The 12,376-nt window shown below is 58.9% G+C and overlaps 1 protein-coding gene across 1 annotated transcript in view; it reads right to left on the bottom strand.

Annotated features, from left to right (window-relative positions):
- Positions 1–591: 591 nt before the first annotated feature.
- Positions 592–12,376, bottom strand: part of CUEDC1 (CUE domain containing 1) — a gene marked incomplete at its 5' end in the record, with an annotated part of 20,819 nt that continues 9,034 nt past the window's right edge. The window contains 8 exons of the mRNA XM_040497883.1: positions 592–2,342; positions 4,465–4,535; positions 5,350–5,408; positions 6,111–6,204; positions 7,023–7,094; positions 9,433–9,534; positions 10,653–10,845; positions 11,804–11,930. Of these exons, the coding sequence (XP_040353817.1) occupies positions 4,468–4,535; positions 5,350–5,408; positions 6,111–6,204; positions 7,023–7,094; positions 9,433–9,534; positions 10,653–10,845; positions 11,804–11,930 (715 nt within the window). The remainder of the gene's footprint in view (positions 2,343–4,464; positions 4,536–5,349; positions 5,409–6,110; positions 6,205–7,022; positions 7,095–9,432; positions 9,535–10,652; positions 10,846–11,803; positions 11,931–12,376) is intronic.

Genomic DNA, 12,376 nt, shown 5'->3' with positions numbered 1-12,376 from the left:
GGGTGACTGAGAGCCCAGAATAAAATGTGAGTGAAAGCCACAAGGAGGCCTATGGGCTCAACACAACAAAGAACCTTTTAACCTTCAGAACTGCCCTGTCTGCAAAGGGCACCAGCTTCCTGTTTGGGCTGGGAGTTCCCTGGCATGGGCAGTAGTCCTACACTGCTGGGGAGTAAGGGAAAGAAAGCTAGAGGTCCTTGAATGGGAAGATCTCTACGGGCCTTTGCACCTCCCTGCAGCCTCCCGTCAGCGTCACTCCTGAAGCTTTCTGGATATCTGGGTAAGCTTTCGCCACACACTGGCTTTTGCCTTGGAGTTTTCCTTTGCCGTGGAGCTAGGGATTTTCCCCAGGGCAAACAGGAAGGCAACTGAGCAGAGCAAAGCAGCAGGTGGGCGAGGTTGCCCTGCGGGCGGCAGGTCTCTTCTCGCGAGTGCGCTGCGGAGAAAGCGGAGCCCTCGGGGGCCTTACAGACGCTGAGGGTTAACTGAGGCAGGTGACCCTCGGGGGCAAGGGGGGCTCCAGGAGCCAAACCCTGACCAGGACAAGAAGAGAGGAGGAAGGGTCCAGCCCACACTGCCGGCCACATCAGAGCACCAAGAGAACACCAAGTCTTTATTACAGGAATTCCTATGAAACAGCTCCAAGAAAAAACCCACACATAGGAGAAAAAACAACTAACAAAGCAACACACACAGACGTGGGGCTGGGGCTTCCCCGCCATGCGCCGGGAGGGTCACGGCCACAGCCCAGAGGCCCCTCCTCTGCCCCCCGGGCCCAGGCTGTTCGGAGCTCGGGCTGGCGGCCCAGGGGCTCCTCGGGGGCCACAGGCGGGTCGCAGGGAGCAGGAGAGGGCGGGCGGCCCCGCGCCAGCGCCCTAGGCCCCGCGCGGGTGCCAAACTTGGTCTGGCTCCGCGGCGGCGCTGCGCGTCCCGATCCCCACCCCCACGTCCTCCGGGGGTCGCCTCTTCGGAGCGCGCCGGGAAAGCTGGGCCGAGTGCACCCGGCCTCGGCGGAAGGAGGTGCGATCGCGCCCGCCAAGTCCTCACTATCTAGGGGCGACTTGCGGCCACCAGGGCCCCGCCGAGGCTTGGCTCCCACTTCCAACCTCCCCACCCCGCGCGGTTGGGCTGGGCTGGTTCTCCACTGCGGGGGCCGCGACGCCTTGTGCCTGCCCAGGCTCCCGGGTTCTCCGGAGAGGTCAGCGCGTTCCCGTCTCGAAGTCTGGCCGGAGAGACCGGGCCAGCCACCCTCCCACTGGCAGTGGTCGGTGCCCGGTAAGGCTCGTAGAACCGGAGTGTGCCTCCTCGGATCATTCACCTTCTTGTTCTAGGCAAGAGTCGCCCAGCAAGCCCTTCTGCCCCAGGCGCCCCGCCCCCACCCAGGCTGGCAGCCTCATCCCCCACGTTCCTCAGTCCTGCACTTTCTCAAGGATCACTTCAGAACCTGCTGCTGCTCACCCTTAGTGACAGCAGGACTTCTACTCAGGGCCCCTACCCCACCCGTGAACCGCGCCCCCCCTTCCCCCGCCTCCCCAGTTCCCATCCAGAATTGGTTTTTGTCTCCTGCCACAGTAAAGAATCCTCCTGCCTGGCCAGAGTCCTCCAGCTCCCTGGGGGCCACCCTCCCCGTCCCTGCTGGGGGCCCAGGCAAACCCCAGGGGCAGCCGGAGGGGCGGTCAGTAGATACCTCTCTGCGGTGGCCCGTAACTACTCAGAGGGAGCCTGAGTGACTGCCCAGGGCTCTCCTACCCACGGATCTGTGCAGGGATGGTACCAAGGGTCAGCAGCCCCGGGGAAATGGCTGGGATGCAGGAAATCATGGGAATCAAGGGCCCAAGGCGCCCAGGAGGGAGCTGGAGATGGGGGGGGGGGCGGTGTTGGGCAGTGTCTGCTGCCCAGAGGAGAGTTGGGGAGAGAGGCAGGGGCTCTGCCTTCGGGCTTCACCATCCTGCCCTCTTGGGCACCCCGACCTTTGCCTATTTTCCGGGATTTTTTTAAACAAGGTGGGGGGGGGGTCAGGTTGATGGTGGTTCCTGCATTTCTGCTCATTGCCCATAGAACAGCCTGGCTACAAAAGGGGCCATGATTGGCTGCTGCCCCTAGGGGCCCCAGGTCCTTCCTCCAATCACAGCACAAAACTCCAAAGTTCTAAGTCCCGTGAAAGTGGCAGTGGCAGTGGCAGTGGCTGGGCTGGACTGGACTGGGGCCAGAGAATCAGGAGGCCTCAGTACTCAAGCACCATCTGTCCGGCTGCAGCTGGGCCCTTCAGCTGGGGGCCGGTTTTGCTCTCCAGCCGCCTCTGCCAGGTCAGATCTTGTCTGGTGAGGAGGAACTGCTGGCATCTGGTGGGGAAGAGAGATGGATGAAGTGTTTCAGTGGAGCCCAGGGGTCTTTCCTTGTCAGTGGTTCCTGGAGAGACAGTTTGGGGCAGAAGATACCAAAGACAGGTGCCCTGTCCTTCCTCCGGGGACTCTATGCCAGCCTTGGAACTCTGCCTCGGGTCATGCCCTGCCCCCCCAAACCCAAGCTCCTACAACAGCGGGAGCAGGGCCTCTGGCAGCTAGAGATAGAGTAGGGGGCTGGGGAAGCGGCTGGATAGGAAAGGCCGAGAGGTGGGGAAGGGGCCAGCCCATTCCGGGACGCAGCTGTAGCTCAGATAAGCTGGACCCAGGGGACCTGGAGGGGCAGAAAAGTAAACTGAGGTCAGAATTCAGCAGGCCACACACACCAGGCTGGGAGTTCGGAAGCCTGTACTCGCCCAAACAGCAAGAGGGAAATGGCAGGAAGGTGGTGTCCCGGAGACGGGGTGAGCAGAGCAGGGGCAGCGAAGAGACCAGCAAGCGTTAACCAGGCCGTGAGAGTTTGCCAGCGCGGAGCTGAAAGGGGTAGGGGAAATGAAATGGGGAAGTCGGGAGGAAGGTGTTGTTTGGCTGCCAGTGAGTTCATACCCAGGGCTGGAAAGACAATCCTGGGCACGGTGGAGATGCAGGGTGGATGTGGCGGACTGACTGAGAGGGAGATTCAGACTCTGGAGCCCACTGCACAGAAGTATCGCTGTTGCTGTAAACGAGCGTGGTGGACTGCCAGAGAGGAGTGAGAAGACTTGGAAGAGAGTCAAAGGTGGACCTCGGGGGAGCTGGGGCGGAGGGACCCGGAGGGGCATCAGGAGCAGGAAGCACACAGCAGAGAGGAAGAGAGGAAGGCGGCCCAGGAGCCCTGGGCCACAGAAGCAGGGTAGGGGGGCGGAGCAAGGCACAAAGATACAGAACCGGAGAAGGACCTAGTCCTGCCGGTGACCTTCCTGCATCAACCTGGGGATGGTGGAGAGGAGGCCACTTTTTCACAAGTCAGGCAATGAAGGGAAACGATGAAATCTCTTGGCTTTTAAGATGAGGAGGAACAGGGTATAGACTTGAGGAAGAAGCTGGAAAAGGAAAAGCTCGAAGACTTGGGGAGAGAAGTAAATGATGGCAAGGTCCTGATGTGGGGGGTGGCCCTGGACCAGACACGGTTTCCCGGGGAGCAGTGGAAAGGAGACCGGATGGCAGCAGCGGTGGGGCTGTGGGGGCCCTTCCCCGGCTGGCCGTATTTGAGCATTCCGGACCAGTGGAAATCATGGGTGCAGCTCCGTGCATGAGGAAAGACTGAGTGTGTCCACATCGTGGGGGGGGGGGGGGGGTGTGACAGGCAGTCACCTTGAAGTGATGTGAAGGCCAGCTGGCCAATCTCCCTCCACTACAACTATCCTGAGGGAGGCAAGTATTTCTTCAGTCAAACAGGGTCATACCTGCCACACCGTCAGCTCAAGGAGCCTTGTAGGACAGCGGCTAGGGGAAGGAAGCATGGGCAGAGAGGGAGTTGGAACAGGGACAGGTCCCGCTGAGCCCTGGAGGAGGTGTTGACCTTCCCTGATCCACACCCCCACCCCCCGCCCCCCGCCAACCCCGGGGATGCACAGGTTAAGAGGAGGAAAAGCAGCCTGAGGGCCCAGGGCTGCAGCCAGAAACAGAGCTGCCTCCAGAGACGCTGTTTCTTCATCTGGTTTTGGCCGATCCTACACCACCCAACCCAAGCAGGCAGTGGGAGGATTCCGTGTGCTCGGTTGTGGTGAGGCCATGTCACTTTTCTTAAGTGGCCCTCCCACTGTGCAGTGTGTATCCTGGACTGTCTTCTCAATTTGGCTGTGAACTCTGAAGGTCAAAGCGGACTTTCCCCCCCTTTTTCCCAAGATCTGGCACAGGCAGGTGTGATTACTCTGGTGGAAGGAAGGAAGGAAGGAAGGAAGGAAGGAAGTCCAAAGACGAGTTCCATGCAGAAGACCATGTCCCCTCTCACAACAAGGGAAGAAAACCAGGACCTGTGCCATCCAGTTGCCTGAACCCAATGCCTCCGGAGCCCTGGGAAGACACCTCGAGGAGGGCATGGCAGGCCCGGTCTCTGGGCAGCTGTGACTCCAGGCCTTACCTCTTACTGTCCTTCCCGTAGGGCTTCCTCCATCTTGGGTGCCTCCTGACGCCTTCCCCGGAAGTCTTCATCTGAAAAGCAGAGGGAAGTTGTCTCATCCTCCACCGTGCCGGGTGTCGCGCAGGCACGTCCTCCAGGCTGGGCAAGGGAACTGACCCAACTCTCTCCATCCCCCTTGTTTGCTGGGGCACAAGCTGACTCTGGGGTGGGGTGGGGGCGGGGGGATATGTGGGTCTGGTGAGGGCACCAGGGCACAGTGTGGAGTTAGAATACCTAGCTGCTGGCCTGGCTGCATCACTGAGCTCTGAGACCCTGGACAAGTTCTTCCCTCAGCTTCCTCTTCTGTAAAATGGGTGCGGAAGTTGCACCCTCCATATGGCCTCTAAGACCCCCCTGGCCCTTGCTTCTGGGTATCTCCTGACCAAAGGGCCCCTCTGCTCTGAGGCCTAAGGATCAGGTTCAGCTATGGGCCTGCTAGCAACTAAGGCAGTGTCTTTTGGGAGGGACTGCATGCACGCTGAAAGGTGTCTGGGCCCAGAGACTAAAACTGCACAGCGCTTGGTTCTCAAAGGTGAGGCCCCTCCGCGTGAGTAGGCCTGCCTGCCCCCGTCCACCCCAGGGAAGACTCCCCAGAAACAGCACCTGACACTTTGTGCTCCAGGGAGAGATCTAGGTGGAGGTGCGGCCGGGGCCCCCTTCGGGGAGTGGGAGGGAGAGGCGACACGAACCAAGCAGGAGGACCCATTTCCTTGGGTCACCTGCCCACCTATCCATGATGTATCCCCCCAGGTTGGGCCCACCCATGAAATACCCAGGCCCTCCTCTTGGAGGATCACCCATCACAAGCAACTTAGAGCTCCGGCTTCCCTGCCCTCCTCGCCTCACCACAAGTGTGACCCTCCACGTCGTCCAGCAGATTAGCCGTTGACACCGCAGCTCCCAGCCTGCCAGGCCATTCAGGAAAACGTCTCAGGGGTGGGGGGCACTGCCATAGTCCTCCAGTTGTACCGCCCCTGCCCCTGGCTGGCTACCGCCCACTGCGAGCCCAGGAGACTCCTCCCCTTCCAGCCTTCTCCCCCAGGGCTCCCCAAAGCCTCCTTTCCTTGGGGTGGGGGGGGAGACTTCCTCACCCAGCTCCCATCTCTGGGGTGGAGAAGGGGCATCCTCCCTGCTCCCCACTGGCCGTTTCAGCTTCTAATAGCCTGGGTCCCATGTGACAAGCATGGGTGGGAGTCTAGGTTAAAATGTGGAAAACCCTATTTTTCCTCAAGGAACCACTGAAAGCGAGGAGGCGGGGGACAAAGAGGAAAGTGGGGAGGTAGCAAGATCTACAGATCAGTTCAACTCAGGAAATCAGGGAGAGGTTCGCTGGTTTCAGTGGAAGAACCAAGTTTTCTCCCAAGAGCAGATTAGCCGGGCCAGAAACTGGAGCTCTCTCCTTGGGAGCCCACAGAAGGCGGCAGGAGACGCTGGCCTGTCCCCAGGGCCGGTCAAGGTGGTCCAGGCAGGGCGGTGGGCTGGCCTCGGGCGCGCGGAGGAGAGGGGTGGCCGCAGAGCCGGTCCCAGCCCCAGGGAGAGCGCAGCCCCGGCAGTCTGGCCAGGGGGTCGGCGCCCGCAGCCCCCCAGCGCCAGGCCGGAAAGGATACGACTGGTGCTTGGACAAGTGTTTCCTCTTTGACTTCCTCATCCTGGTCTTCTCGGAGAAGGCCCTGGCCAGCTCAAACAGCTTCCTCCGGGTGGCTGGGGCAGAGAGACCCGTGAGCGGAGAGCCGCAGCCACAGGGCCATCCCGCCTTCCCGCCCCTGGGTGGGAGGGCGACAGGAATGCGGCGGCGGTGGCTGCAGCGGCGGGTGGCCGGGCATCCCCAGGCAGGGAGGCTGCCCTCCCGGCCCGGCCTGCAGGGGCAGCAAAGGCCACCGAGAGCAGGACCAGGCCCGGGCAGGCAGCCCGAGATCCGGGTATTCCTTCCCCAGCTGTGACAGACACCGATGCGTCTTGGCTGTCTTTCCCGCCGCCTCTCCCGCCCCCTTCGCCACCTCCAGAGTCGGTTCTGGGATTTCCATGACTAATCCGAGATTTTCCCTGAAATGGAGCCTGGAAGGATGGCAGCCTCATTCACACGTGGTTGGGCGGTGGGGAGGGGAGGAGGGGGGTAGGTGCATCCTGGCCGGCAGGACTCTGCAGGGAGAGGTCACCGACCCCTCTGGCCTCCTGCCTGCAGACAGTGGGCTTAACACGGGCTTCCCCACTCATCAGGCCAAGTCCCCTCAAGCCACAAAGAACGTGAACTCTGAAACAGGGACGGGGTGGGGTGGGTGCAGCACATTATTATTTTTCTGCAGACAGCTGGCTCAAGAGGATTTAAAACTTAATTTGTATCCACACTCAGCCGCAGAGAGGGAAGCGAGGCAGGAAGGCTGAGGGAGCCAGCCTGCGATTAAAATGTCACTTTGGTTCACCCAGTCAGCTACCTTAAAAACACCCATGGCTCCTTCCCTCCTACGAGGCCACAGGGCCTGTCTTGGAAGAGATGGGGAGGGGGCCTAGGCAGGACTCACATTTTCCCATGTGTTTTAACTTGTCCCTGAATAAGGCATCTTCAGACACAGCAGGATTGGCGTCACCGGTTCCTGGAAGGGGAAGACACCTCTGAGGTCCGGCTGCAGAGGGGGAGTAGCTGCCCAGGGCCCCGGGGCTGGGGGCCCAGGGGAAGCAGGTCAGGGCTGTCCCCATAGGACAGGGGACGGCCCCAACCGTTCCATTTGAGGAGAGAGGCAAAAATCAGGCTTCTTCCCTAAGAGGGAGCTTTAAGAAAGGAGGACACTAGGGGCACCTGGGTGTCTCGGTAGGTTCAGCCTCCAACTTTGATTCACATTATGATTTCACAGTTCCTAAGTTCGAGCCCCGTGTCAGGTCTGTGCTGACAGCTCAGAGCCTGGAGGCTGCTTCAGATTCTTTGTCTCCCTCTCTCTCTGCCCCTCTCCCGCTCATGTTCTGTATCTCTTTCTCAAAAATAAACATAAGAAAAAAAAAAAAGAAAAAGAAAGGAGGGGTGCCTGGGTGGCTCAGTCAGTTAAACAACCGACTTCGGCTCAGGTCATGATCTCGCGGTTCGTGAGTTCGAGCCCCGCGTCGGGCTCTGTGCTGACAGCTCAGAGCCTGGAGCCTGCTTTCGATTCTGTGTCTCCCTCTCCGTGCCCCCCACCCTGCTTGCACTCTCTCTCTCTCCTTCAAAAATGAATAAACATTAAAAAAAATTTTTTTTTAATAAAATTAAAAAAAAAAAAAAAAGAAAGGAGGACACTAGGGGTTTGAGGCGGACTTCTTTCTCTGCCAAGCCCCGCTTTGCTTTTTTGTGTAAAAGGCAAGACAGTGGTATGTCCTGTGTGCGTGGTTCACACACTCTTCCAACCGTCCACTGCTCTGATCAACTCCGTGTTCCGCAAAGCCATGCTGGTAGCTTGAAACCAGTATGGCGGGAGTGTTTACATCATGGAAGTCACCAGACGCTAAGCACCGGGGCTGCCCCTGCACCCTGATCTGGCTGTTAGATACCCACCAGCACACAGAGGCTGGCCTGCAGCCCGACCCAGTGAGAGGGCTAATAAGGGGATGGAGACGAGGCGTGGGCACAGAGCAGACATTTGTCCGTGCCGATTCCCTTCTCCTTCCTGCCTGGGTCAGCTCCTCCATTAACTCCCTCCAGACATGGAGCTCCTGACTCCTTAGACAATGAGTAGGAATGAGAATAGGGCCAGTTCCCAAGTCAAAACCCAGTTGGCCACCTAGAGTCTCCCCGATCACTCAGCACCCACTTGCATCCCTCGCTGCCCTTCTAAAGCCCCTGCTCTCCACCCTGCAACTCGGCTAATCCCGAGTCACCTTGCCTGCTAAGTCCCCTGTGAGTCATTATGATCCATCCCAGCAGCCCTGGTGTGTCTAGTTAATTCAGGATCAAGGACAAGAGACTGTCGTTAAGACTACCAGATGCACATCTGGTGGGGCCTAAGCTCCAAGCCAATTGCTTATGAATCAGTTCCACAGGATTTTCTTTCTCTGAGCTGGGATCAGCTGAGGTCCCATCCTCTGCCCTACCACCCCACTCCACGGCGTGACGTGAGGTGTGCTTTGGGCAAAAGCCGCTGCTGCTTCTTCCTCTGAGGTGGGCAGCCTACGTACGCAAGGAGGGACTGACTGGCTAGGGGCCCCGACGCACACACAGGGACACATGGGCAGGGTCCAGATGTCAAGTACGGAATCTAGGCCTCCTAGACCTCTCTGTTCCCATGTTCCCAGCTCCAGCCCGAGGCTTCTTCGTGCATCCCGACAGCCTGCTGTCCCTTCCTGGCCCACCTCCAGCGGGTTAGGGCTCCTGGAGGGGCCTGCCCCTCTTTTGAGGCAGTTCCTGCTTCTTACCACCTTGCACATGAAACTCAAAGTTCTCTTCTTCCAACACTAGGGCAGGGCCTGGCTACGACAGGTATTCCCCCAGCGACTGAATGAATAAACCTTTCCCTGCCCTTCTCACCATGAGCGTTTGCTATAATCAGTGTGTCCTCAGCTTTGCTGGTTGGTTCTACCCATTTTGGGGATGTTTCTCCTGCATTCCCCAGGGCACAGATCAAGCCTTAGAAGTCTTTGAGTCCTTCCGGAGCCCACCCACCACAGGCCATATGTGATGTGGTATGTCCCCTTCTTGGCCATGCTCCAGGCACTTTCTGAGCTCAGCCAGCCTGTTAGCCAATCCCAGGGGGGGCTCCAGCAGCCACTGGATTGGTAAGAGTCCAGGCCTGCTAAGTGGAGGGCCATGTCACTCACAGTTCTGACGCCACAGTGCGGTGGTGGGGTCAGAACTCTCCCCTCCAGCCTGTTTCCTCACCCTACCTCTAAACTCCAAACATGCAAAGCACAGCTGGGGTGTGAGCCTCTATGCCCTCTGGGCCTCTCTCCTTAGGAAGGCAAGGTTACCTGGGGCAGGAGAGGGAAAGCCAAAGTCATTTCCCACAGCCACGCTGTTGCTGCTGCTGCTGCTGTTGGATTTGGATTTCTGGGACTCGTATTTCAAGCGATCTGGAAAAGGACCACATTCCTGTCAGGACAGTTCGCTCTCTCCCAGGGGCACCCTGGGCTGAGACACAGGAGGTCGTTGGCGGCTAAGGCCCCAGATCTCACATGACATACACAAAATATGTGCACACACACGTCAACCGGCTCTCAAAGAACTAGCCGTACCATAGAAACTACTGCCCTGACAAGCACGTGGAATGTTAGAACATCAGAGTTAGAAGGACGCTGAGAGATCATGTAGTCCAACCCTTCATTTAAAAGGAAAGGCCCTGGGGCACCGGGGTGGCTCAGTGGGCTAAGAGACTCTGGATTCCAGCTCAGGTCATGATCTCACGGTTCATGGGATACAGCCCCGAGTCAGGCTCTACAGCTGACGGCATGGAGCCTGCTTGGGATTCTCTCTCTCCCCTCTCTCTCTCTGCTCCTCCCCCGCTTGTTCTCTCTCTCTCTCAAAATAAATAAACTTAAAAAAAAAAAAGTAAAATAAAATAAAGTAAAATAAAATAAAATAAAATAAAATAAAATGCCAGGCCCTGAGACCCCAGCACCTGTGCTGCAGGTCTGGAGCCAACCTTCTCTCTGCACACCTTACTCCTCCCCAACCACACACTGTCAGTCACACACACACACACACACACACACGCACACCCTCACAAGACAGGCCTCCCACAGGCCTCTCACCACACCCCACCACAAACACACTCCCACCCTGAAGGAGAAAGGCAGCCAGACTGGGAACTACAGTCCCCAGCCAGAGATAACCCAAACTGCCAAAACACTTGAGAGGCCCCGCTCTGATGTCCTCTGCTCAGAGAGCCCCTATGGACCCAGCTCCAGGCCACGGCCAATGCCTGGCACAGGGGCAAAGAGAGGGCCTAAGAAGGCACATCCCTCTTGCTCTGAGTCCCAGGGGAGGGAGAAGAGTTGGCCACTGACCTGTGTCCCTGTTGGCAGAATCCCAGAATCCCGGGGGGGGCTAACTTGGTGGGGGTCGTGTATCCACAGGACAGAAGCCACCTTGGCCTCCAGCTCACTGCCTCATCTGAGCCCCAAGGCTAAAGCCAACGCCAGCCCCCTTCCCCACCACAGAAGTGACCGCGGCACCACGCCCGGTGCACCACCTCTCTCCAGGGCCAGGAGGAAGTCCCGGTTGCGCTGCAGCTCCTTCATGAACTCCTCGTTCTGCAGGAAGAGCGCGATCCTCTCGTCCTCCAGGTACTGCTTCCAGCGGTTCTCCTGGTCCCGGGACCCCGGCCCAGCCACGGAGGGCAGGCCTCTCTCTCCGCTCGTGGGCTTGGAGCCCCCAGTGTTACCCTGACGGGGGAGCAAGCACACCGAATGGCTTCTCGCAAGGGCACGTGCCGCACAGACATCCACGCACATCTGGGTGCACACGTGCTCTTTCCCAGGAGCCTCCAGCCGCACCCTGGGGCCTGCACCTGCTACTGAGCTCTAGGGGCCAGCCAAAATCAAACTTAGCAGGCCAGAGGCCTCTCTGCGGGGAAAGTGGCTAGGTCTTAAAAACTATTTTTCCGGGGCGCCTGGGTGGCGCAGTCAGTTGAGTGTCCGACTTCAGCCAGGTCACGATCTCGCGGTCCGTGAGTTCGAGCCCCGCGTTGGGCTCTGGGCTGATGGCTCGGAGCCTGGAGCCTATTTCTGATTCTGTGTCTCCCTCTCTCTCTGCCCCTCCCCCGTTCATGCTCTGTCTCTCTCTGTCCCAAAAATAAATAAAAAACGTTGAAAAAAAAAAAAACTACTTTTCCTCCCCCTTGGACCACCCCATTCCTCGTCAGTCCCAAGGGATCAGTCCTGAAAAGTGATCTGCAAACTGCTCAATAGCTTGGCTAGCTCCACATGGATTCCCAAACTCCCAACTCCCCCTGTCCTACCTGTCCCAGGGCGAGGCCCCCTTCTGCAGGGGCCCTCGGGCCGTGCCAACGTCAGGGGCAGAAGCTGCCCCTGGCCGTTTCCCACGGGAGGGAGGGAAGGTGCTCTGCCCTTCCACAGCCAGTTGCCCCCAGGCCCACCTCCCTCCAGCCTGAGCTGATGGCTGCAGCCACGGACTCTTCAGGGCTGTCACCTTTCCTGGGTGGAATAGGAAACCCGCAGGCCCAGACAGGAAGTGAGGCTTTGGGCTCAGCGTTTTTTCCTTGGGAACCCAAGGCAACAGAAATAGCTCACCCGGGTTTAAACATCAGGAAGTGAAAACGGCTGGCACAAGCCGTGGGCAAGCGGAGGTGTGGCACAGGCAGCTAGGGGCTTCCCCCGTTACCTGAATGCTGTCCAGCTGCTGGGGCAGGATGCGGAGAAAGTCATCCGGGAGGTTGCCCAGCAGTGGTGGGTTCCAGTTACGATAGCGCCTCTGGCTCGAAGCAGGTCCGGAGCTCAGCACATCGATGCTGGAGGATGAGAGGGAACAATGAGGAGGGAACGGTCAGGCCCAAACACGGGGGTCCCGGCCCATCACACCGGGAAGCTGCTCAGAATGGTGTTTCTGCTCTGAAGCCTCCCAAGGCCTCCACTGCCTCCAGAACGAAGGCTGAGGGCTCCGGCTCATTTTCCCAATCAGGCCTCTGCTAACCTCAGTCTCTGGCCCCAGGGCCCAGCCTTCTCGTGCTCCAGACAGTCCCTGCTCTCCAGCCACCCTGTGCCCTCAAGATCTCTAGGCCTAGAGCACTCTGTGTTCACGGCGCTCAAGTTGTGTGTCATGGATTCACAGGTAGATGTTTACGAATGTCCTCTAAACACAGCGGCATTTCCCTAGCACCCAGGACAGTGTGCCCTCACGGCTGCTGAGAACAGGTGTGCTCCCAGTGACCAGACACATAAACCACCAAGCCCAGTC

This window comes from Herpailurus yagouaroundi, unplaced genomic scaffold (assembly GCF_014898765.1).
Source record: "Herpailurus yagouaroundi ecotype Mexico unplaced genomic scaffold, PumYag 189, whole genome shotgun sequence".
NCBI classification, from domain to species: Eukaryota; Metazoa; Chordata; class Mammalia; order Carnivora; family Felidae; genus Herpailurus; species Herpailurus yagouaroundi.
This window is presented reverse-complemented; position numbering and strand designations above follow the sequence as displayed.